At 37.8% G+C, this 27708-nt stretch overlaps 2 protein-coding genes and 2 pseudogenes across 2 annotated transcripts; 1 reads left to right on the forward strand and 3 right to left on the reverse strand.

Moving 5' to 3' along the window:
- Window positions 1-4994: 4994 nt before the first annotated feature.
- On the reverse strand, window positions 4995-15831 carry LOC147438526 (uncharacterized; annotated as a pseudogene).
- LOC147438527 (uncharacterized) lies at window positions 13429-14855 on the forward strand. The gene is made up of 2 exons (XM_086484493.1): window positions 13429-13531; window positions 14278-14855. Exons 1-2 carry the CDS (start codon window positions 13429-13431, stop codon window positions 14853-14855), a joined length of 681 nt encoding a protein of 226 aa, XP_086340619.1.
- Window positions 15832-16642: 811 nt separating the features above from the next.
- On the reverse strand, window positions 16643-19279 carry LOC147438528 (uncharacterized). The gene is made up of 3 exons (XM_086484623.1): window positions 18525-19279; window positions 17572-18294; window positions 16643-17488 (listed from the first exon to the last, which is right to left on the reverse strand). Exons 1-3 carry the CDS (start codon window positions 18790-18792, stop codon window positions 17016-17018), a joined length of 1464 nt encoding a protein of 487 aa, XP_086340749.1. The 5' UTR covers window positions 18793-19279; the 3' UTR covers window positions 16643-17015.
- Window positions 19280-25235: 5956 nt separating this feature from the next.
- On the reverse strand, window positions 25236-25957 carry LOC147438529 (uncharacterized; annotated as a pseudogene).
- Window positions 25958-27708: the final 1751 nt, after the last annotated feature.

Genomic DNA, 27708 nt, shown 5'->3' on the forward strand with positions numbered 1-27708 from the left:
TCAACAAGAAAGTGCACACGCTAAACCTGTGCCAATAAACAAGGTGGGGGAATATTGCGAAGGAGAAGAAGGAACCACCACCTTACCTGTGGAATACAAAGGAGTTAAAACATTGGCTATACTTGATAGTGGGGCTGGAGTAGCCATAGCCACAAAAGGAATTTGGGAAAAATGGGGTAGACGAGCGCTTAGGAAAACTAGAATGAAGCTGCAACTTGCAGATGGATACACGGAAAAAACTATGGGTATCCTAGAGCAAGTTATTGTGACTTCTTGTGGGATTGAATATGAACATACATTTGCAATAGTAGATTTTGGAAAAGGGAACAATTTTGATATCTTTTTAGGAAGACCTTTCATGCATCAACATAAGATGGTTCAAGATTGGGGCTATGACTATATCTACTTGAGATATAAAAGATCATCACAAAAATAATCATAAAAGACCATAGCTATAGAGATGTGAATAGAACTCCTTTAGAAGAAATTGACTCTACTATAGTCAATGGGAAAGAGATACATGCGTGGCTACAAACCAAACAAGAACTTTGGATGTGTGGTGCTTCGAAGTGTGGAAGCTCAGTGAAGGAGGATTGCATCCTAGAAAGATCCATGGACGATGAAGCTTACATACCGGAACCCTTTCCAGAGGAGTTATTTGAGCCATTTGAATGGACTCAAATATTGGCGACTCTTGATGTGTGTGTGAATGAGGCGACCCCGACTAAATTTTGTGATGAGGAAGGGTATGATATAACTCCCGTATTTACGATAAAGGTGTTGAAGGAAGCTAACGAGATTTGTGAGTGTGAAGGCAGAACAGGTGAAACAGATAGCTACGTCATGGAGCATGATGCCAAAGTGCACATGAAGAAAGCAGAGCAACAACGAGAATATGTCATCATTGACATACCTAAAGAATCAACAAAAGCTGTTTCAAAGAAGTCGACTCCAGAAAAAGTGCAAATGAAAGTAGATGAAGGAGAAAAGCTTCCAAGTTCAACAGCAAATCTTCAACAAACGCAAGATCAAAAGAAGAATAGGGACAAGGAAGAAGATGGACTATCTCCTACAATGATCAAATTCAATTTATGTGGACAAACAGGGCTCAAGGTTACATGTTCGGCCGCAATAGATCCTTATGCTACTAAGAATCTAATGACTTATGGAACGTGGATCATGATGGGAAAGCCACCAATCAATGAGCTAGAAGAAACAGTTTACACAAGTTCAAAATTGCCAATTCCTAGCTTTGGAGTGGCAAAAGCTGTACTCAAATCGAGTAACGGGGAGTATAAAGATACTTTCCACATAATCAACTCCCATCATATCAAAGAGAGTCTGGTCCTGACAGAAAGTTGGAGGAACATCTTTTTTCGACAATAATCAAAAGCTTCAACAACAACGGTAAGACTCCATGAAGCTTCTCAAATCCATGCAGAGGAGAAATCACCAACCATCGCGGAAAAAGGTAAAGCAAAGGTAAACATTGAAGTATATCAACCTCGCCAGACGACTTTACCTTCAACGAGCTTCCATCAAATTTTCCACGAAGCCTCTACATCAAGAGCCACACCATCAACAATGCAATGGAAACCAAAGCAAAAATTCTATCAACCAAAGTTTCCATCACAAAAAAGCATCCAGAAGAAGTCGAAGAATGTCAAGCAAGTATTGGTATCCAAAGAGCACATCCAAATCAAAGACCCATTTTGGATACATGAAACACGGGTTCAACCACAACAACAAAAGGTGACAAGGTGGATAGCATCAAATGAGTCAATCACTGCTCAAGGCTACTTCCAAGGAAACGCTAATGTGTGGGCCAAAAAGCCTAAAGTAACAGCCTGGACCCACCCACCTCAATCAACGAGTTCTACAAGGAACAAGACGCGCTATCAACGGAATACAAAATACTCAGGCAAGCGAAAGAACACCAACAAAAGGCAAACAAAAAGACCTTCCAAGCGGGCAATGCGACAAGTTTGGGTACCAAAGTCACTCGCTAGTCAAATTACCCAATGCAAACAGGTGAATCAACGAATGATTCCAGTTAAGCTACTCTAAGCACAAGGATTTTATGAAGGTAACACACAAATATGGTTACCAAAAATTGTAGCTCAATCGGGAACAACGAAGAGAAATCAAGCAGAACAAGCTCCTACCCCAAAGCAAGCAATGACAACCAAAAGCCAACAGAAGCCAATTACAACCAAGGATGCTGCAATCTACAGATGGATACCTTGTCATCAATTACAAAATCAAGGCTTTTACAACGGAAATCATCAGGTTTATATACCAAAGCCTAGTGTCCATCAAATTGTAGAAGAAGATAAAATGCCAAAGACGGTCACACAAGGACCAAAAACAAGATGGGTTCCAAAATTGCTAGTGGAAATTCAATCACAGAGAACCCACACATCTCGACAATTGCTTCTCATGGAAATTAATGCAAAGGCTACATCAAGCCCTATCAGAGCTGAAGGACTTTTTTTACAAAGAAGTATCAACATACAACACGCAAGTCAAAAGGAGCCAAAATATGCCAACCTACTCGATAAGATGGTGGCATCCAAAGACCAAAGCAATGATAGAGGCCTTAATCTCAAGAACTTATGGCATTAGGTTTCAGTCCATGAACAGGTAAGTCCAAGTCGCCATTAAAAATACATGGCATAAAAGTCAAGAGTCGGGCAGCTGAGTCACTAAATGAGCAAGGCATTAGTCCCAAAGCTTCAAGTAATATTCTCCGTGGTCTAAGAGTTTTAGCTATTCTAGGTACTACTCAAGGTGGAGGAGTTGAGCATATTTATGTTGTGTCGCTCATGCTGGTATAGGTGAGCATAAGAGTCCAAGTCTATGTATTTTAAGTTTGTTAAAGTGAAGAAGAGAGTCCAAAAGACACTCATGCACTATGCATAGTGAGTAATGAGTAGAGAAGCTTCAACATAAAAAACCCTTCTTGAAAATGTGGAAGCTATTGAGATGTCCTTGGATATCACATGTGCTACATTTGTTCCTTGAAGCACCCAACAACTCATTTTTCACACCGCATGATTTTCTTGAAAGAACTCTTGTGTGCATATAGAGTGTCCCATAATTGGCACTTGCATTACGCACTCTTACTTTATTTCTCCCAAGCACTCACCTTGCATGAACAGGTACTCAAATTTCAAGTGTTCAACTCCAATAAGAGCGTATACCAAACGCACTTTTTTCCCACCGGGTTTTTTCCCTTTGGTCATCCAGGTTTTAAGACCCTAATCTACACCTCATCATCAACTTCTTGTATATATTCCTTCTACATCAACAATAAGGAAAGGGCTACCCAAATCAATCAACAACAACTTGGAGCAAAAACAGCAGGTCTCAATATGCTTATCAAGAGCATCTTTTATCTTCAAGGGTGACAACAAAGCTCCAACCAACAATAATACGTCAAAGAATGGCCTACAACATCAAGCAATGAGAAATTTAGCAAGCAAAGCTATCCACAACAATCAAAAGTAGCTCACACAATGCTTCAACATTGGTGACCTATTGCAGACAACTCAAACTACAATGGACCTTGAAAGACTATCCATCATAAAGTCCACGCCACAAACAGGATCAGTTCTACATGATCAAACACTTCAACATCCATCTTTACAGCGGCTAAGATTGACAACCAAGAGGCGAATGCACAACAAGAAGAAATGTTGCCTCGATAATCAAAGCTCAAATCATGTATCAACAACATGACAGCTATGCATCACTCAAGGAAGGGGGGAGTGTCATCAACGACAACGCGCTTCCCAAGATGAAGAACGACCTTGAAGACAAGGCTGAAGACAACCCTATGACAAGATTGCACAAGGTCGTGTCAAGGGACGACACGAGCTAGGAAGGGGGGAGTGTTTGGAGGTGATAACAACATACAAGTGCCCACCTAGCCAAGGCGCCCGTTGGGTCATCCGGCCAAAGTTTTGATGTGGTCACATTATTTTTCCGATGTTTAATACATCAAACCCTGTAAAAGCCTAATGTCAATCGTCTATGTCAAGTCTGAGTCAAAGATGTAATTTCTCCAATGATGTATGTAAAGGTTCATGAGAAGTTGGCCGCCGGCCACTTTAGAAAGCCCTAGGTATATTTTACACTAAGGTTAGTGGGAAAGGGGAGATTTATTTTTTTGAAGATAAGGGACTATTGCGTTACGCACAGAGAGCTACCTCTTTGCTCCAACTTGTAATCATCGCTTCTATGGCTACGGTAATCCAAATTCAGTTTTGTTTCTTGCATTGTGTTCCTCTTACTTTGCTCTTCCATTCAAGTGTAAGCATTCAAGATTCGGTGAAGGTTTCAGACGCATCCGTTTAGGCCTTAAATCGCTGTTTTGAGTGTTTATATGCATATTTTATGTTGTTTTGACCCTAGGAGAGGCTTTAGGGACCTAAAAACGACCCTTTAGGATCATTCGTTTACTGTTTTTGCGTACTGTGGGACGAACGATCGCGATCGTTGTACCTCTCCAGAATGCTATGACAGTGATAGGATATGTTCTTGATAGTCTCATGTAGCTTCCCTTCAAGTTTCGTGCGATTCTATTATGATTTGCATGGTGAACGGGCGTGATGACTGTAGAGCTGTGTAGAAGGACATGGGCAGATTACTTGGCTTTAGTGCGTTTGATTTGCTTGTAGAGTTAGTAGTTGCATCTCTTCGAGTTCACTTCATTAGGATTGACACCCTAGTGAGTTTCCATGCCTCATCCGAGTCGCTTCCCCTGTATCGATAATTTTATGTTGATGCTTGAGAGCTATGCTATGGACGTCCGTCGCGGCGACCCGCAAACATCTACCAATTTGAATGTTTTTGAATCCTCTTCATAGAAAACTGATGCAGTGTATTTCACCTTCTTGACGAGTTCTTCCCTATTCTCCATCGTCTCAAAAGGGTCTGAGCTTTCTACTCTCATGGATTCTTCTTGCCTTTCCAACCTACCGCCCATTGTCCTAGTCCACGAAGAAGAAGCCATTCAAAAAACAATTACTCAGAGAGAGAGAGAGAGAGAGAGAGAGAGAGAGAGAGAGAGAGAGAGAGAGAGAGAGAGAGAGAGAGAGAGAGAGAGAGAGAGAGAGAGAACTTTCCGAACCCAATTACTCACAGAGAGAGAGAGAGAGAGAGAGAGAGAGAGAGAGAGAGTGATTACTCAGAGAGAGAGAGACAGAGACTACCTGGAAGAGATCTTAGGCAGGAGATCTTAGGCTTTTGAATTGATGTTAGGAGCTATCATTAGGATCTGAATCCACAACTCCGCTTGATTTCCCTCCAACTTCAACTCGAGTCTAAATTTTTGAATTGTGTGTGTGAAGAGACACAAATTGTATGAAGAGACACTAATGGTCGGTTTTTGGCCTGGAAGCCTTTACACAAATAAGGGGTTTGTTTTGTGCGGAAGATCACGATTGCCTACTACTGCGCATATATGGAGTACAGATTTGGGGACCAATTTTAGATCATCATATCAGATCTGGTCGCACTTATGATGGGTGGGGATCGATGGAGAGACCACTTGTATAATCTCTAGGATCAGTGTTCACAAAAAACCGGCCTTTAGTGTATTTTTTACCGGCTACAAATCCGAATTCCCGGCTAGATTGCAAGTTCGTCTTGACAAAAACCGGCGAAAATTTACACATTTTAGTGTAAAAACCGGCAAATCCTTGAAATTTTAGGCAAAAAACCGAGAGATTTTCCATTGGTTGGAAAAAATGTTTTCCGTGAACACTAACTAGGATGACTCGGGCTAAGGCCTCAGTACCCCATGACATTATAAGGGCTGAGTTGGCTACACACCACCAATTGTTGTTGAGGGTCTTGTCCCATCAGTGTCTTTCATCCATAGTACATGGGAGCTCCCTCCACACAGATATGCTAGGTTGGCTCATATTCTATTCAAGATGTAGATGTTAGATATTTTGATGCAAATATACATCCTATTGTACGGTCAAGAGTTTCTACAACGTGTCATCCATGAAAGAAAATCTATTGTAGTGGGTGTCATTGATTTGCAGATGATCACATTGTTTCGAGTCGTTCGTGTGCTGATGATCCGGTGTTTGTGAGATTTATGGGATGGGTTTGAAATTCTAAGAGGCGAGCCTTCATCTAATGTCTTGGATGTCCTTTCTGCATGTTTAGAGGCTGAACCGGTGTCTCTAGATGTAAAATCAGGTTTATATTGGCAATCTTTGTTGTTGTTGTCAGAAGCAACTAGTTGGAAGTACATGGGATATTTGGGTGAGTGCAACCTGGTAAAAAAGAACTTATAAAAACAAAATCTACTTTAAGCGTGATAATGAACACACCTTAAAATAAAAATTTGTGAGGGAAATAAAATGTTAGTTGGGTCAACACAACCCTTCAAGTAGTAATAACTTCTTTTCATAGAAAAATGACACTTGCTTAATTTGCTGGTTCTTTTAATCTTGGTGTAGTATTTAATAATATACACAACCACATAAACATTGAGATATACATGCAAATAAACATTTTAATATACATGTAAATACACAGCTAAGTAAACATATGCAACTACATACAATATACATATATACTTGTATGTATATTTGTATATTGTATTAGATACTTGTATGTATATTTGGATATCTGTGTGTATATTTATATATTATATGCATATCTATATATCTATATGTAAATTTGTATATTAGATATTTGAATGTATATTTGTATATTATGTATATATTGTATGCATATTTTAGGACATATTAAATAAGTTCTTTCTTACGAAAGGAAATTATTACTTAGAAGCTTATACAAATAAAAATTTTAATATACATGTAAATATACAATCAAGTAAACATACACATTTACATACAATATACAAACAAAAATACATTAACATTTATGATATACATTTTAATATACAATCAAATTTACCCTAAAATATGCAAAGGAGTTCTAATTTTGAGATTCTACAACTAAAGGATAATCCAAGTGAAAAGCGTGTGAGAGAGAATAGATGTGAACAGGAGAGAAACATGCGCTCAATCTTGGCGTGTGAGAGAGAACATATGTGAAAAGCGTGTGAGAGAGAACATATGTGAATAGGAGAGAAACATGCACTCAATCTTGGCTGTTGCAGAAGTCTTGAAATATCCTATGGTGCATCTCTTTTATCATATTGTCTCTCAACATGATGCCACATCACGAATAGTTGCAATTTTGTGTTAAAAAAATTTAATTGTAATGAAGCTGAATCAAATGCATGAGGTGGTGACCTCCCTGAGAATCAAAACTAGATCCCAAGCCTCTCAGAATGTGAAAAAAAAGTATGTCAAAGACGAACAAGACTACATAGAAAATACGTTTAAAGTGGACAATCTTTGGAGAAAGCTTTCTCATATCTCTGAGATAGATCTAGTGCATCAACACCAATTGGTCAAGAAAGTTGCACATCACTGTTTAGATGGATTTCTCTTGGAGATTCTTGATGGCGATGTAGGCAAGTTTTACAAAACCTGGGTAGAGAGTGTCATTGTAGAGTTGGATGCCATGATTAAGACAAAGCTAGAGGACAGGCCAGCATGGATATTTGTTCTTAGAACTATGGGATTACAAAGTAGTGGAAAGAGCACTATTTCAGGGTATGCATATTTCAGGATGAATATTTGTATACCTGTATGTATATTTGTACATTGTATGCATATTTAGATATCTGTATGTATATCTGTATATCTGTATATTATGTGCATATGTATATTAGATAGTTGTATCTTTGTATATCTTTAAACATTTTGACATTCATACAAACAATCATGCCAAGCCTCCATGGCCAAGTAGCAAAACCACAAATGCATATAAAATTTATTTTATAATGATGTCACAAAATCTCTACAAAAAGAATCTATTACTTGAAGGGTTGCACTAACTCAACTAGCATTTTATCTCCCTCACAAGTTTTCATTTTAGAGTGTATTTATTATCATGTTTAAAGTATATCATTGGAACACCTACTCAGAAGACATTGATGGGAAAGCGAAGTGCTTTTCGTCCTCCATCTTTAGCTCCAAATGGAGCTCGTAGAGCATTGCCCTCCAAGTGTCGGTAGGTTCTTCCGCTTCGCCCATCGCTGCTGTAGATTTAGGTTATGTTGTAGATATTGTAGATTAGAAACTTCAAAAACAAGATTCAATTTCAAGCTTTAACTTTAACCCTATATTTGCACCCACACACTTATACATACTTGCACATACATAAGTAAAAGCATCCACCCACACGTATGCACATTAAGAGATATAAACACGTACATCTTGAGGACCCTTCCCAAGGGATATCCACAAGGATAACAATAGAATGTTAATACAAGTAGGATCAATAACATGATTACCCGCAGCATCAAGCTAATGCCCCCAAGGTACCCTAAGGAACCAAAGGTCCAAGTAATAGCAATCTATATATATATTTTTTGCATTGCAAAGAGGAAAATGGATTGTCTTTGTTTTGTGTGACACAATAAACCAATGCTTGAGGAAACACTAATCACATGTGTGTGACAAGTTTCAAAAGGCCAAAATGGTATGAACAAGCAAGACGAACCCAAGAAGAGAGAGAGCACATTCAAATATACATTCAAATAGGTAATGCACATTCACATATGCCATAAATATTGGAATATACATTCAAATATACAATTACATATATACATCAAAACATATATTCAAATGCATGTGCAGTATACATTAAAATATGCAATCTATATTCAAATATTTATCTAAATATACACTCAAATAAATAATGAATATTGAGTTAGATATAAACTCAAATATACATTCATATTGCAAGATGATACGTACTTACCCATAAGGGCAAGCCACATGTTTGTTGCCTAACAAAACTAGCCATCATAACAATTCCAACTACTCTCCTTCTCATATATATTGCTTAGTGTTTTATACATGATTATGCTCATTGCGTTTTGAGAAGCTTGTTGACTTTTGTCATGATAGTAATGAATAAGCACCAAGTGAGGCATGGGGGTAGCATTGGTATCATTTAAATCTAAAACTACCATGTATAAAATAATGGGAGGTTCTATATACATGCTTACCCTTTTCAATAAAACCGTGTTTAGTGTTCAATTTTTTACCAGTTAGTAGTTCATGGTTAGTAAGCTTCTTTTGTGATGGGTTCTAGACACTGCCAGGAATTGTTATCCTCTCGATAGGACCACCCAAGGTGAAGTTGTGAGTTAAGGTATCTACATGGTGGATTCTATCCGATGTTAGTTTGGGTGGCATGGATTCCTTTCTAATGTGGAAGCACACTCTGGGATTGAGTTTTGTGATAAGGGAGGATTTTTGGGGTATGTCCCACGACTGAATGGACTCAGGGGCTTGAGTTGGGTTGTCTAGGGGATGAGGTGTGGGATGCACCTCTTGCAAGATTTGTGGTCTAGGAGTACATGCACACATACCAATAATGCTTCTTTGTTAAAAAGAAGCATATGACCACACAACTGCACGTAGGTCAATTGAATAGCCCTCTTGTGGGCCATCACATACTGCACGTAGGGAGAGAGAGAGAGAGAGAGAGAGAGAGAGAGAGAGAGAGAGAGAGAGAGAGAGAGAGAGTAGTGTAAGGTGTACATGACATCACTTCTTGCACGTACACTATACATAGAGGGTAATCAAGGTTTCCGTAGCTCTTAACCTGTGACAAAAGGCTGCAAATGAGGCTCCCTCTCTCAAATCAAGCACCCCCCCTTCTCCCAGACTTGGTAGATTCACCAGAAAGTGCCATTTGACACCCATTCGTGCATTTCCCGCTTTCCAACTCCAGGTTTAAAAATATCCCAACTCTGATGTCAGGTGAATTGACCATAGAGTAATAAAATGATCCACTTGTCATTCTGCAACTAATGACGCGAAGACATTTTGTAGTCCAAAAGTAGCATCCCCCTAAATCTTAAAAGATGCTGTCATTGCATCTTTACAGATCCCCTGACCCTCTTTGTACACTGTAGCCACACCCAAAAGTGTAATGTATCCTATTTACCAAAGGAATTTCACTGGTGATCCCACCTTGGCTAACCTTAGACAACTTGTCCAACTCTAGTGCTAACTGGCCACCCGCTTGGACTCTCTCTGAACAGTTCCTCACTAGCTATGCAACAGGGCCTTTAGATTTCCAGAGGGGTGCTTCCAAAAAGCAGAACAAATAATATAACAAGAAAGAAGCCAACATAAAGATACATAGTAGTCACATGCTAGTGACATACCCCCCTCTTGAAATCTCAAACGTCCGCGTTTGCATCTATGTCGTACATGCTTACAGTCAACTCTAAGATTGGCCATGGCTTGCAAACTCAAAGAGGTGGGGTTTTTTATAAGCCATGAGTTTTGAATATGCAAGGTGTCAAACATTCCTAACTCTATTGAGCATATATAAGCGCCTTCTTGCACGAGAAGATCTAACCAACCACATTGAAGATCTAACCAACCATTGACTTTATTCAGAAAACTATAGTCTATAGGCAAGTTATATAGTGGTCCTTGTGAAAGTAGTGGGAGATTGATAAAAGTACAAAAAATCCATGTGAATGTAGTGGAGACCCTTATGAAAGTAATGGGGACCCTTGTGATAGTAGTGGGGGATTTGTGAAAGCAGCAACAACCCTTATAAAAGTAATGGAGACCCTTGTGAAGTAATGGGGACCCTTGTAAAATGAGTGAGGACCCTTGCGAATGTAGTGGGAACTTGTGTAAGTACACAACTAGTTGGGTTTTCAATACTTACACGGGTCCCCACTACATACACAAGGGTCTCCAATTCTTACACAAGTCCCCATTACTATTACAAGGGTCTCCACTATTTTTACAATGGCCTCCAAAATCTACACAAGGGTCTCCACTATTTAAACAAGTCCCCCCACTACATTCACAAAGGACCCTTGTGAATGTAGTGGGAACTTGTGTAAGTACACAACTAGTTGGGTCTCCAATACTTACACGGGTCCCCACTACATACACAAGGGTCTCCAATTCTTACACAAGTCCCCACTACTATTACAAGGGTCTCCACTATTTTTACATGGTCTCCAAAATCTACACAAGGGTCTCCACTATTTAAAAAAATCCCCCCACTACTTGAATAAGGGTCTCCACTATTTTAAAAACTCCCCCATTTCATGCACAAAGGTCTCCACTCTGTACCTATTTATTGGTTTAGTTGTCTATCTATGTACCTATGTATCTTCCTGACTGACTAAAGCCTGATTGCACTATTTAATTGTTGATATCGGAGCCCTTCTGTACTATTAATTTGTCAGTCCTATTGCCATGGGTCTAACCTAGACAATCTGGACGCTCTTAGTTATCTCTTAATGACATAGCTTTGTTTATAACACATATATGTGGGTAAAGGATCTTGAAGTTGGTAACACTAAAATGATCAAGTTTGTCTTTAGATAATTATTCTTATTTACAAGTAGTTTTGTGAGTTTATGAGTAGTGCAATATAGAGTCCTATCCTTAAATGAAAAGACAAGGGAGAAGGTACCAAAGGTGGGTTTTAATAGCAGGAATCTGATTAACTTTTGTGCCACACTTGAGACCCATGTATGATAATGGAGATCCATTATAACTAGTTGAGATCATGTATGGGTACCCAGTGGATACAATTCTATGACTCAGTGACTAGTTGATATCCACAAAGACCTAAGTTGACCCATGTGTAGGTATTAGATGCCCCTCGTTTGTGGGCGAGATGAGTCTCAAACCCACTCATGTATATGGGTCTCCACTATGTGTCTCTATTAGCTCCCTCAAACTAGACATTGTTTTATACCTTGTTTAAAAATCAAGGAAATTATGGAAACATAATACAAGAAAAATTCCTAAAGATGTCACATTTGAGATATTTAGGGACACAACAAAGCCCTACTACACATATATGGGTTTGCTCTACATACAATTGGATCTCCACTAAATATCCATGGCTCTTTCCTACCATTCATAAATAAGCGTCTTCATCTTTAATATGTACATATCTATTTAACTACCTATCTATCTATGTACCATGGCAGATGTCCCATGGGCATGGACTTTGGCTAAGAACATAGCATATGGGGTGAGTGGCACTCCATACGATATTGTAGCTTACAAACCATACTGTTCAAATACAGTCAAGCGTCGTACGGAGACAACCATGATAATGGGTACATCCAAGCTAGTTGGCACATCCACTAGACATAGGCAAACAAGTATGATCCAAGCCATCATCCACATCCTAAAGAATAACTAAATCCAAACCAAGAATATCCACATCCAAGCCAAGACCATTTAAGATAATGAAGACAATGCATACATCCAAAATAATGTTTGTGTTCAAGCTAGTGTATCCACTTTCTTAGAAAGGGTGCATCAAAGATAATCGACACATCTCAGACTTATCTCAGGTAAGGGCATGTGCAAATGAGGACACCAACTGCTCCTTGAATATAGCAATTAGTAAAAAGTATCCAGTCCTTGAGTTCAACATAATTTCCTTGATTCAAATAGGTAAGCAATTAGTAGAAAGTATCCAATCCATGAGTTCAGCATAATTTTTGCCCTCAGTAAGCCTTTGAGACTACTTGTTCCTTTGTGACAAAGTGTACCTTTTTGACCATGTACATGTTAGACACCTTGTACCTTTAATACTTATTGTATCTTTGAGTCCATATTTGTGCCTATTTACCTTTTCTATTTATGTATTTTTCTTACGAAGTACCTTTAAGATTACTTGTTTCTTTAAGAGTACTTGTACATTTAAAATATATATACCTTTGATATATATATATAACTTTTAAATCATGTACCTTTGAGTTTAATTCTATCTTTTATATATATGTGACTTTTAAATCATGTACCTTTGAGTTTAATTGTATCTTTGAGTTTAATTGTATCTTTTAAATCAATCGTTATCCAAGTCTACACCTTTGGCTCTTCATTTCTTAGTGACCTTTATAAAGTTTCTGGCCCAATCAATCTACCTATCTATGTACCTACCTATCTATGTAGCTACCTATCTATCTATCTATTTACCTATCTACCTACCTATCTATGTACCTACCTATCTATCTATTTGAGATGGGGAGGGGTGCCTTGTGACAGCACTCAAATTGTCCGCGAGCATGGATGGTGGTCGGGGTGCTCTAAGAGGGTGTCCTCTAAGATGTGTGTGTGTGTGTGTGTGTGTGTGTGTGTGTGTGTGTGTGTGTGTGTGTGTGTGTGTGTGTGAGAGAGAGAGAGAGAGAGAGAGAGAGAGAGAGAGAGAGAGAAAGAGAGAGAGAGAGAGAGAGAGAGAGAGAGAGAGAGACTTTTCGTGTGACAGAGCCCTCGTCTGCCTCCTACATTCAATCTTCCCTACAGCCCGCAAGAAGGTATGGCCGTTGGGAAGAATAAGCATATTTCTAAAGGCAAGAAGAAAGTTGTTCATCCCTTCTCAGAGAAGGATTGGTATGATATCAAGCCCATCAATTTTCACTGTCAGGTCCATTGGCAAAACCAAGATTGCTGCTGATGGTTTAAAAGGTTGAGTTTTTGAAGTGTCCCTAACTGATCTCCAAAATGATGAGGATCATGCTCCTCGCAAGATCAATCTTAGAGCTGAAGATGTCCACGGCAAGAATATTCTGACCAATTTCTAAGGGATGGATTTCACTAATGAAGAGGTCTCTTGTTCGGAAGGTGCAAAGAGAGATTTACCGACGTCTCCATTCTCGACGAGCCCTTGAATAGATCACAGTGAGAGAGAGGCTAGGAGACAAATGAAGACATTGACACGCCGAAAGCGACAAACATCTGAGGAGGCCCAAGAGCTCGAGTTGTACCACTTATTTATGAGTATGTATCTATCTATCAATGTATCTATTAATACCTAATTATGTATGTATCTATCTATCAATGTATCTACTTCTTCATGAGTATGTATCTATTAGTACCTAATTATGTATCTATCTACTTTTTGTACAAAAACCCTTAATCCATCTTGGCCTTGGAGGGCTTGATCTATATATCTATTTAACTACCTATCTATCTATGTACCTAATTATGTATCTACCTACCTATCTATCTGGATTCATAATTAGTACCTACTAATTATCTATTTAACTACCTATCTATCTAGATTCATAATTAGTACCTACTAATTATCTATTTAACTACCTATCTATCTATGTACCTAATTATGTATCTACCTACCTATCTATCTAGATTTATAATTATCTATAAGCAATCTACCTATCTATCTATGTATACCTATGCATCTATTTATCTCTATGTATATCTATATATGTACCTATCTATCTGTGTATCTATCTATGTACCTATCTATCTATATATCTAACTATCTACCTATCTATCTATGTATACCTATGCATCTATTTAATTATATATCTACCTATCTATCTATATCTATTCATCTATATATGTATCTATCTACCAATCAACCTATCTACCTATCTATTTACCTATCTACCTATCTATATATCTATATATCTATCTATTAATGTATCTATACATCTATCTATCTACCAATCTACCTATCTATGTACCTATCTACCTACCTATGTACCTATCTACCTATCTATCTATCTATCTATGTATCTACCTACCTATCTATCTATCTATCTATCTATCTATGTATCTATGTACCTATCTACCTATACATGTATCTATATATCTACCTATCTATGTATCTATCTACCTATATATGTATCTATCTACCTATCTACCTATGTATTCATACTCCGTCAAAAACATACTACCTTTTTTGTACCTATCTATGTGCTTGTCAATGTATCTATCTAACCTTTCTATGTACCTATCTACCTATCAATGTACCTATGTATGTATCTATATAGCTATGTATGTACCTATGTACCTATCTTTCTATCAATGTATCTATATATGTACCTATCTACCCATCAATGTATCTATCTACCTATCAATGTACCTATGGATATATATATATATATATATATATATATATATATATATATATACCTATCAATGTACCTATGTATGTATCTATATATCTATGTATGTACCTATGTACCTATCAATGTATCTATTAATATACCTATCTACCTATCTATCTGTGAGGTGGAAAGAAGCATGTGTAATACTATAGGAAGTGTATGAAATTATTAGGAAGTGTATTGGATGGATGGATGGATAGATGGATGGATGGATGGATGGATATAGAGATAGATAGATAGACAAATAGATGGCTGGATAGATAGATAGAAGGATGGATGGATAGGTGGATGGATAGATAGATAGATGGATGGATGGAAAGATGGATAGATGGATAGATAGATAGATAGATGGATGGGTGGAAAGATAGATAGATGGATGGATAGATAAATGGATGGATGGATAGTTAAAGAGATGGATTAATGGACAGATAGATGGATGGATGGATAGATGCCCCCTAGCTTCCTCTTTGTCATGGCATCCTGTTCTACCATGACACTTTGTACCTTTGCCTATATGTACCTGTACCTATATGTACCTTTATCTTTATAGATACCTTTATCTATATGTAACTCTATCTTTATAGGTACTTTTACCTAGATGTACTTTAATTTTTTATGTACCTTTTAGAGCTCATGAACGTGATGGAAGAGTCTGTCTTTGGGGATGCTTTTGAAGGCTTTGTAGAAATCCACAAGAAGGCAGCAATAAAGTCTGCTCTTCCATGCCTTTCTCCATTGATCAAGCGCAGAGAAGCCCAAAGATATGGTCTATGGTAGAGAATGTTTATCTCTAAAACTACATGCATATATACTAACGTATGTAGAGATAACCAAATATGCATGACTCAAATATGTATTGATTCAAATATACATATATCTAAATAATAGGAATATATTCATTCAAATATGCATATATACCCAAATATATAAATACCCAAACATGCATGAATTCAAATATACATATTCAAATTATATATAAATTTTCAACCATATTGAGTCATGTATATTTGGATGCTTCATCCACTACTCTTTCTCCCCCACAAGTCAAGAGGTAGTAGTCATGAGAAACCAAAATTTTCTCTCTTGTGGTGCTTCATCCGCTACATGCAACCTTGTAAAATAATACAGGATTATATACATGTATAATTGCATATTCATGTATAGCGGCTAGAAGAACTCTTACCTATCCACATTTGCATAAAGTAATACTTTTCTTGACCACTTGAATATAAACAACTAAATAATACTATGCATAAATTCTCAGATACCTTGCACTTACACAGTTACACATACTTCCACACGACACACCTTGCACTTACACTCGCACATGCAAATACCATTAAGGCTGGTCTAATTATGCATGGATGTTGTTCAAGGAAAGAGCATATCATAGGAGCTTGTGACTAGCAAGATCAAAGAATCTCTCGTAATGCACATACCATTAAGGCTGTTCTAAGGCTGTTCTAATCTATATTGCGACACACACACACACACACACACATTCATATAAAGTTGGTCTTACGATACTTAAAACTAAAAATCAAACTAGAAAATAAGATGAAGCAACAGTTTTGCCACTCAAGACTTTTAATTAACTAGGCACAGGCTCGTGAGACAACTGGAATGGCCAACTGAACATACATCTTGAATTGAACATGACCTGCATCTTGAATATGCATCATATAAAAAAAACAAAAACTTATACACATTCTTCTCCATCTTCTCATCATATAAAAGTGTCATTACATAAGAATGGCCCATGAAATCCCTTATACAGTTGGAACCCCAGTAACAAAGGCATCTTAGCCCTAGCTCTCCAAAGGCTGAAGACAGCTTTTTTATATCCTATGAAACCGATTCTGTATCCAATCCTTGAGCACAGCATAATCACATTTTTTAGCATACAATTCAGCTTCCTTCCAAGATGAATTAGACAACTCAGTCTCCCAGAACTCCCGGATTTCTGCAAAATCATCATTGCTAAGGTCTGTCAAGCCACTCCGGAGTGCACACGCATTCCGCTCAGCCGTGTAAATGCATATAGACTCCGTACCAAAGACACCAAATCATCTGAAGGTTCAAATACTAAAGTGTAGTGCCCTTCCTCTAGAATCTTGAGAACCCTTGTAGATGCAAAATGTGAAGTGCCTGCGTACTCTTCAGGTTCATTTGAAGAGGTAGCAAATCCCCAGTCCACAATAATGAATTGATCTTCAGCAATCAGTATATTTGCTATCCGAATATCTCGGTTTACTATGCCTCTGTTATGTGCACACTCCAAAGTCTCAACCAGCTCCCCCACACGGTTGTACATCTTATTTTTACACAGCTGCGCCAAGTTAAACTGTTCAGCCACAGGTGTGATGAGCAAAACTGAAGGTGGGTCGCTCATAACAATTTTAGGAATTCCCTTGATGCCCTGCAATCTTTCAAGGTTACTCACATCCATCGAAATAGAGTGTCCTGGTTTGGCCACTTTCGCAGCACACTATACACTTCCAGCATCTATAGCATAAACATAACTTGTTGCACCCTCACCCAACCACCTCCACAAGCGATATTCCTCCTGCCCACCACAATTGAACGTTGAAGACATATTCCAAGGTTCTCTTTAGCACAGCACATCATTCCAGCTAAACTTTCTCTGACAAGTGGGGTCTCAGCACATCGACTGCCATTATAATTACCAATGATACCAGGTCTCTCCACTCTGAACCACCTAACATTTTTACAATTTGTCACCCCGGTAAAGATGAAATGTCTCATCTGCGATGCACTCCTAAGTAAAACCTGAGAAACAGCAACAGCTTCTCCAACTGCATAGGTAGTACTGTAACTCTTTGAGCTTTCGGTAGTGGACTGAGCAAAAAGCAAAGCCCCTACTGTCTCAGTTGTTGGCGATTCCCAATACTCCTTGTCAACCAAAACAAAGTCTGGAATTTTGGGATCACATAATTCTTTCTTTGGCTTGACAAATACAAAGTTAGCAAGCTCAAGAGCTTTTTCTCTGTGATTATCAAACACAGTTTTTAATTTTGACTCGCTTTTTGTATCTGTGGCCGACATAACTTTGCACCAATCATCTTTAGGAAACAACTCTTCCACTATAGCGTCCTTTGGTGCTGCAGGGTGATGGTGGTCGCACATATCACACCCCAATGCTTCCACACCCTTGTCTTGGAAAAGCAGTGGAGGACCTGACTTTGCAGTACTACTGCTACAGAGAGAGTAATTCCTCGCTGACAGCAAGTGGTGCTCTGCAGTTCTCCCTGACATAAAAGAAGAACATAAACACAAACACATTTACATGGAAAACACACAGAAATCTAAAAGAAAACACAAATAAAAAACGGCCTAAATAGGAATTTCTTGCTTTTTTAATCACATTTTCCAAATTTACCAAATTTGATCCAAATATATACCAAATTTGAGGTTTTAAACTCACACAGACAATTTACTCAAACAGATCCAAATATATACCAAAGTTACAAACACGTACCAGGGTCACACAAAGAGAGTTTTGAGAACCTCGAAGGCACTCTCAAAGCCTCATCAACTTTTTGGAACTCTTCCCAGAGAGTGGTGGCCACTCCAGATGCCAGAAAAGGTGCAAAGTTTCCAGAAACAGCCATAACTACTGGTAAAGTGCATTTAAGAAATTCTATGTAGTTTGGCCTTTCCTTAATCCAGAATTCCCATAATTTTTGAATATACTCGACCTTTAATGGCGTCTCTGTAGCCAGCTTTTCCCACACTTCCTCCTCCATCTTTCTGGTTCTTCCTTTTGGTTCTTCCTTCTGCTTCGGCTTCTGCTTCTCTGCTGCCCTGCTTCCTTCTGGCTCTTCCTTTGTTGCTTCTCTGCTGCCCTGCACCTTTAGGTGAATGCTTGACAGTGACAATTGATGCTTAATAAGCCTCCAAGTGATTACGATGGCAATAAATGCCGTAGGTAGAGTACTGCGATGATTGGGGCTAGTCAACTGCAACGGATGGTGAATATGTATGCTCTGAATGGGTCTCAACCAGCAACACCGGTTATATAGGCCAAAACAAGTCTCCAAATGCTCTTGGGCAAAGAAGCGGGGAAGAAAGATGATAGCAAAGATGCGCGGTTCTGTGCGGCAGATGATGATGCCGAAAGTGGGATTAGCACTCAATGATGAGGGTCACGTATAAGCTCTCGCATGTATGATTACCTATGCCTACAACTGCCCAGCTAATAAGATAGAGTTTAGATTTTATTATTAGTTTTTAAAAGCTTAAATGCGGGTGTGTTTTTGACATGCCCAAGGCAAAGGTATAGGGCTTGGTCGTGTGAGCATTGCTCGCCTACTCACTACCCGTTGAAACTCACCGGCATTGCATTGCAAGATACTGATCTCTCTCTCCCCCACTATTCTCTTTTCATTAAAGGTCTACTTCTTGAAAAAATTACTAATTTTTCCATGCATTAAGGGGGCATGAGGGTGCATGATAGCTGGGCTATAATTTGAATATAGACTTAGCTAAGGGAGAAACCAAACACCGAGCAAGTTTTCTCGAGCGAGCCAAAAGTCCGAGCAAGACATGGCAAAAAATAATCTTTCTAAGCTATTATTTCTAAGCCAACAACATCTTACATCAACTTGGTCAATGGGCAAGCTTGCGCATCCTCCACTTTCCCTTGCCTCCCCCCACACTCATTCTCCTCCACCTGTCACTGCATATCGTGAGGATGGTAAGCTATGCTTGCCATCTGCTTTGTATGGTCTCTCTCTCTTGTTTTTTTTTTTGGCTAAGAAACCCGCTTTCATGAAAAATGGAACCAAACTTGCAAGTTCTAAAACATTCCTCAATAGTACATTAAGCAAGTAATATATGCTCAGAAAGTAAAATTGAAAGAAAAACCTCGTTGATGAGAACTACAAAAGGGTATGCAGTGCTAGGGAACACTTGGCCTCCAAGCATGTATGTAGCACCACAAAATTTAGCAGCGTGTCAGTAACATAGTGTGTCGGTAACACAGTACTCTAAGCTGAAGCCAGCACTTCACCACACACTCAAAAGATTCTTTGAGGCTTCCCCATAGTTGACTTGAGGTACAAGACTCTCACATTTTGCCAATTCTTCTTCAAAAGAGAGATGAGAAAGTTCACGCTCAACTACTTCTCCTCCATTTCAAGGCCATGCAAAGCACCTTCTTCAGCTGAAACTTAACAGTAGCCTTTGTCTCATTTAGTTTCCCCTCCAATGACTCTTGATGAGAGACGAGGGTGGGGAACTTTCCTGCCTTGTTTAGATCAGGCTCCACTCTGTCGGATGTAGTCCTCCATCTCATCTATGTATAGACCAAATAGAGTGGGGGAAAGTGGGCACCCCTGGGTAACCCCGATGGTGCTGGTAATGCTGTCTGATAGTCCTCCTGGGCATCTGACTCTGCCTGGACACTCTCTCATACAAAGCATATATGGACCAGACCATGTCCAATGTTTAAGTATATTAATATGCATATAATGTGTCCCTCTAAAGTATATGCAACACTTTTAATAAGGCAATAGTAAAAAGGAATATGTTCACTTGCATCATGTTATAGTTGTCCTTGTGTCATGCTCACTAGTCCCATCATGTCCTCTATCCATTTGCCTTGTTAACTACATTCTTGATAGTGTTTTTAGTTTGCCAAGCTCACATTTGATATCAAATCTTTGTGGGGTGTGTGTGCGACAAGTAAGGTGTACTCTTGTCAATATAATTGTGGCCAAAATATTGATGTCAAACTCTACAACAGCTCTCATGATTCAAGTCATGAAGTTGGGATATGTGTGTGTGAGTGTGTGTGTAAGGATATAGATGATGCTATCCAAGTCTACCATGATTCGGTCAAGTTATTATGGCTCAAATGAATAGCAAATCGTACATGATCCTTTAAACATATGTCTCATGAAAAGGCTAAGCCAATGATGAGTGAAACAAAGGTGGGGTGCTTCAAGTCTTCCAAGAATCTTTATTGATTGAGCAGACCTTTAGGGATTACATAGCAAGCATTACATAGGGATTACATAGCCAACATTAAACGGGCATTTCACCATGTCAAGAATTTGACCCAAAATAATAGAAGACTCGACAAGCCTGAGTTGTGATGTTACAGTTTGCTCCATGAAATGTGGTTTGCCCCCATCTCTCGAAGGATATGCTGTGACAACTCGTGGATATATAGCCCAAACAAAGTCGATGACAGAGGGTAGCTCTGCTTCACACCAATGGTGCATTAGCAAGAGATGGTGAGGTGCCTCATAGACAAGGTACTCTAGCTGAGACGCGCTCATCTTTGCTTCATGTGACACAACAAACCAATGCTTGAGGAAACACTAATCACATGTGTGTGACAAGTTTCAAAAAGCCAAAATGGTATGAACAAGCAAGACAAACCCAAGAAGAGAAAAAGCACATTCAAATATACATTCAAATAGGTAATGCACATTCAAATAAACATTCACATATGCCATAAATATTGGAATATACATTCAAATACAATTACATATATACATCAAAACATATATTCAAATGCATATGTGCAGTATACATTCAAATATGCAATCTATATTCAAATATTTATCTAAATATACACTCAAATAAATAATGAATATTGAGTTAGATATAAACTTAAATATACATTCATATTGCAAGATGATACATACTTACCCATAAGGGCAAGCCACGTGTTTGTTGCCTAACAAAACTAGCCATCGTAACAATTCCAACTACTACTAAATTAACTTCACAGTAAATGAAGATTTAATGCCATCCCATTTAAGATTAAAAGCTACCTAGATTTAAAGAATGCATCCATGGATAGCTTGATGTGCTCAGTATCAAAATTATATGGCTTGGATGGTGGGTTTTTTTTTTATGTCTTACTTTCCTTTGGCACCATATATGAAGAATTGAATTGAAGCGCCTTATTAGCTACAGCTAGAAAGTGATATAGTTTTGAGCTTGTAATCTACTGAGCTTATACATAAATAGATGTTCTATAAATAATACCTCTTGATTCTTGCATATCCAAAACTCATCATCGTTCAACCAGTATTTGATATGTTGCAAAGCACTCACCGTGCCCAAAAAAGAAGATATCAAATTTTGCAAAGCCTACTATGTCTCTTAAAGCTTGAGGAGGTTTTCAATCTTGAAATTTACAAATATCGTTGATATGCAACTTAGAAGGATTATACACCAATACTTCCTCAATAATAATAGAATGCTCTATTTTTACAGTGATAACAATTTTAAGAGCAATGCCTCTTAACAAAAATCTACTTTAAGCGTGATGATAAGCACATCCTAAACTGAAAACTTGTGAGAAGCTAAAATGCTAATTGAGTCAGTGTAAGCTTTTAAGTAATAAGTTCTTTTTGTAAGAAAGAACTTATCTAATATGCATCCTCAAATATGCAAATAATATTCACATAATATACAAATATACATTTAAATATCTAATATACAAATTCACATATAGATATATAAATATGCATATAATATATAAATATACATATAGATATCCAAATATACATACAAGTATCTAATATACATATGCATACAATATAAAAATATACATACAAGTATATATGTATATTGTAGGTAATTGTATATGTTTACTAACTGTATATTTACATGTATATTAAAATGTTTACTTGTATGTATATCTCAATGTTTATGTGGTTGTGTATATTATAAATATTACACCAAGTTTAAAAGAACCAGCAAATTAAGAAAGTGTCATTTTTCTATGAAAAGAAGTTATTACTACTTGAAGGGTTGTGTTGACCCAACTAGCATTTTATTTCCCTCAAATTTTTTTATTTTAAGGTGTGTTTATTATCACGCTTAAAGTAGATTTTGTTTTAAAGCAGATTTTATTTTTATAAGTTCTTTCTTACCAAAAGAATCTATTACTTAAAAGGTTGCATTGACCCAATTAGCATTTAGCTCCTCACATGTTATTTTAGGGTGTGCTTATTGTCACGCTTAAAGTAGATTTTTTTGTTAAGAGGCATTGCTCCTAAAATTGTTATCATAGCAAAAAGAGAGCATTCTATTATTATTGAGGAAGTATTGGTGTATAATCTTCATAAGCTGCATATCAAAGATATTTGTAAATTTCAAGTTGTAAAACCTCCTCAAGCTTTAAAAGACATAGTAGGCTTTGCAAAATTTGATATCTTCTTTTTTGTGCACGGTGAGTGCTTCCAGCATATCAAATATTGGTTGAATGAGTTTTGGATATGGAAGATTTAAGAGGTATTCTCTATAGAACATTTTTTTATGTACAAGCTCAACAGATTACAAGCTCAGATCTATATCACTTTCTAGCTGTAGTTAATAAGGCGCTTTCAATTCAATTCTTCATAGATGGTGCCAAAGGAGAGCAAGACATCAGCAAAAAACCCACCATCCAAGCCATATGACTTTGAAACTGAGTACACCAAGCTATGCATAGATGCATACCTAGATTCAAAGAATGCATGGATGCATTCTTTGAATCTAGGTAGCTTAAATGTGATGGCATTAAATCTTTATTTTTTATGAAGTTAAGTTAGTAGTAGAATTGTTATGATGGGCTAGTTTTGCACGCAGCATATGTGGCTTGCTCTTATGGATAAATGTGTATCATCTTGCAATGTGGGGAGTTTAGATAAAAATTTCATATAGAAATATTTGAGACTTGTAAACATCTACTATGAAGCACTAGGATGCTGATGAGAAATATTTGTATATACATATGTGAGGATGTATTTGTATATACATATATACAGACAAATATACCCATATCTAATATACATATATCTTAATATACAAATATATACTTATATAAATATACATATATATGAACCCATATAAATATACAAATATCTAATATACAGATACAAGTACATTGATATGCATATATCTTAATATACAAGAGCATAATATCCAAATATACAATTATACAAATATCTAATATGCAGATATCAAATATACATATATACAGACAAATATCTAATATACCTATACCTAATATACAAACATATATATAGTATAGATATGCATATTAAGGATCTAATATATAAATACATAGCTAATACACATATATAAATATACAGACAAATATACACATATACAAATATATATATATATATTAAATATACAGAAACAAATATACATAATATATTTAATATTTAATATACAAGTATGCAATATACAGATAAAATACAATATGCATATTAAATAAACAGATATCTAATAGACACAAATATTTAATATACAAGTATGCAATATACAAATAAAATACAATATGCATATTAAATAAACAGATATCTAATAGGCACAAATATTTAATATACAAGTATGCCCATATCTAATATACCCATATCTAATATACATATACCCATATCTAATACACATATATCTTAATATACAAATGTACACTTATACAAATATACATATATATGAATACCCATATAAATATACAAATATCTAATATACAGATACAAGTACATTGATATGCATATATCTTAATATACAAGAGCTTAATATCCAAATGTACAATTATACAAATATCTAATATACATATATACAGACAAATATACATAGTATAGATATGCATATTAAGGATGTAATATATAAATACATAGCTAATACACATGTATAAATAGACAAACAAATATCTATTATACATATAAGTATCTTATGAATCCAATATGCGTATCAAATCTACAAACAAATATACATATATCTAATACATGTATACAAATATACAGACAAATATCTAATATATATATATTAAATATACAGAAACAAATTTACATAATATGTTTGAAATCCAATATACATGTTACATAAACAGATATCTAATACACAAATATTTAATATACAGATATCTAATATACCCATATCTAATACACATATATCTTAATATACAAATGTATACTTATACAAATATACATGCAAAATCTGAAGTCGATGCATCTCACAAGGTCTCCAACAGCCACTTCCGTAACTTGTCTGTCTTGCCCCTTGTGGAGGAAGCAAATGGTACATCAGGTTCTACTTCGCCACTATGTTGAGCACCACTGTCATTGGCATCATCAGGAATGGGTGCTATCTCCTTACATCTCGATTATGCTACTCTCAACTTTGTACCTTATAAGAATGCCATCTTGAGCATCAGTTGTCTTTTAGAAAATTGAACTGTCTACTTCCAAGAATCTTCATTCGTGGACTGTGAACACATCACATACAAAATACTCCAAGATAATGGACTTTGAAACACATTCCGCCAATTGATGGTTGCATGAGGGAGATTATAACGGTTGAAATCTACAGCAATCAGATGACATGAATGCAACTTGATCCTTCGCCGTGGTAGGAGGTTGATGCAAAGCTGAAGTTCGCGAGAGGTATAGGCCAGAAAATTGCCAATAATGAGCCGATGACGCATTCTAGAGCTTGGACGACAGTAGTAGGAGAGCATTGTATAACTCTCGGGCACAGTGACATGCGAAAGAGAGAACTTTCCCCGGATGGCATCGACCTCAAACGCAAACCTTGCCACTTCTGTATCAATTTTGGCTTCGCTGATATCTTGACTTTGATAGATCCGGAGCAGTTTTTGGCTTCGATGACAACCTCTCCAACATTACGAATTCTCTTTCGGCATCTCCGACACATGCGACTCCGCTGGAGCATTCTGGAGCTTTGATGACGGATTCCGAAGATCCGATAGAGTATTTTCCGCTGCTCTATTGACATAAACCTCATGGCATTTGACTCCTTGCCATCCTCTTGTTGGTCTCTTCGAAGAGTTAACTCTCGTACAGATAGAGGCCTCGACATCTCTGTTGTAAATGGTTTATGAAAGTTGAGATACACATATGACTCCGATGACGCATTCCGAAGATTGACTGACAGCAACATGAGATCATCGAATAGAAAATCCTAATGCCCTTGTTGCAATAGTTAGGGCTGATTTGATGCACCCAATGGTACAAGGCAGCAAATGGATCACCAGTGATGAGCCAATGACGCATTTCGGAGCTTGGACGACAGTAGCATAAGAGCATTGTATAACTCTGGACAGTGCAACATCCGGATAGAGAGGACATCCCCCAGATGGCATCGACCTCAAACACAAACCTCACCACAAAAACTTCCCCCACATATAGTGGCGGGCCAACATGAAGCAAAGCTTCAGTTTTCACCTTGTTCCGTTGCTTGCAATAAAAATAGCACTGGAGTAAGCCCAAGGAAACTCTAGCACGGACGAGAGTAAGGAGCTACAGAAGGTCCACTCTGTGTGTGTGTGTGTGTGTGTGTGTGTGTGTGTGTGTGTGTGTGTGTGTGTGTCTGAGCAGGCTAGCCTCATACAAGGAGGCCATGCAGGTCGGTACCCATACCTCACCTTAAGCAGGAGGGCCTGTCACGTGCGCATGGATCTGTGTGCCACGTGGACATGCTTCATCAATTGATCAGATTCATTTTTCTTGTCTATTCCTATAGATTCCCCCCCGCAGGACCTGCATGCCCGGACCAGTCCATTAGATTAGGTTTTCCAGTTTTGGAACCCTCTTGCATAAATGGTTTGTACACACGTTTTGACAGATGTTGTTACACTTTGGTAGGCATCTGGCATGACGAGCATGTAGATTAGGGTTAGAGAAACCCGGCGTGCCCGTTCGCGCGTCAATCAAATTCCTGAGTCGACAGATGTGCGTGTTTGCACCCAGTTTTAACCCCATTCAATTTATTAAAATACATCATTATTTATGATTTATTTTGTTGGGTTGGTGGACGGATTGCCTGACGCAAACTATAAAAAGTCCTTACGCAGTATACCCCCGATATAAAAGGAGCAGCTAGGCTCACATTTGGCATCTGCAAACAAGTGGAGGCGCCCAAAGCCCAAATCAGCCTAGCGTTTTGGGGAGCAGCAAGAGACCCTAGCATTTTTGCATTGGATCAGAGAGCTGGCGTTTTTGCCTCCAAATCGGCCATAGCGTTATCAGTTTCAGGCAAGATAAACCTAGCGCCATCAAATGCAGCAGATCAGCCTTGCGTTTTCAGAATTCAGCGAAGTAGCAGATTAGTCAGCGTTTTCAGATTTCAGCCCTTCGTGCGGGTCGGAAGTCTATGCCGGCGTCTCCTTGCCGTTGCAGTCCGGTGCGTAGGCAGCCCACCGAGCATCTCCTCGGCCATTGCTTTGCCAACATCGAGTGTCCCCATTGCTGTCCATAGTTAGAAACGTTGAGATCTGCATTTTCAGCCCTTTATTCCTCTCACATCGAGTGCGCCAATTCAGCCCATTGCCACTTTTGTCATGTTATATACCTACATAAGGCAGAAGTCCTCACCCTCAAGTCATTCCCCAAATTAGCTTCAGCAACTAGCACATTAAACTACATATGACCATCAACCGTTTGGATCGTTTGGACGTGCCATGCTCAATGTGTTTAAAAGCACTGCTTCTTAAGTTACCACGAATGTGAATATCGTACAAATAGAGGCCTAGACATCTCTATTGTAAATGGTTTATGAAAGTTGAGATTCACATATGACTCCAATGACGCATTTTTGGAGCTTTGCCAGTAGTAGTAGCTGGAGAGTATCGGATGGAGAATCCTACTATCCTTTTCGCAATGCTTAGGAATAATTTGATGCACCCAATGCGA

The sequence above is a fragment of the Adiantum capillus-veneris genome, chromosome 16 (genome assembly GCF_014529385.1).
Source record: "Adiantum capillus-veneris isolate H3 chromosome 16, ASM1452938v2, whole genome shotgun sequence".
NCBI lineage: Eukaryota > Viridiplantae > Streptophyta > Polypodiopsida > Polypodiales > Pteridaceae > Adiantum > Adiantum capillus-veneris.

Excerpts from the sequence above, each read along its gene's own strand:
- LOC147438527 (XM_086484493.1), top strand. The coding sequence starts at position 13,429 with ATGGCCGTTGGGAAGAATAAGCATATTTCTAAAGGCAAGAAGAAAGTT. Across the intron at positions 13,532-14,277 it reads CAAGCCCATCAATTTTCACT|CAATCTACCTATCTATCTAT; the intron begins GTCAGGTCCATT and ends ATTATCTATAAG.
- LOC147438528 (XM_086484623.1), bottom strand. The coding sequence starts at position 18,792 with ATGGAGGAGGAAGTGTGGGAAAAGCTGGCTACAGAGACGCCATTAAAG. Across the intron at positions 18,295-18,524 it reads ACTCTCTTTGTGTGACCCTG|GGAGAACTGCAGAGCACCAC; the intron begins GTACGTGTTTGT and ends CTTTTATGTCAG. Across the intron at positions 17,489-17,571 it reads GAGGAATATCGCTTGTGGAG|GACACTCTATTTCGATGGAT; the intron begins GTGGTTGGGTGA and ends TGGCCAAACCAG.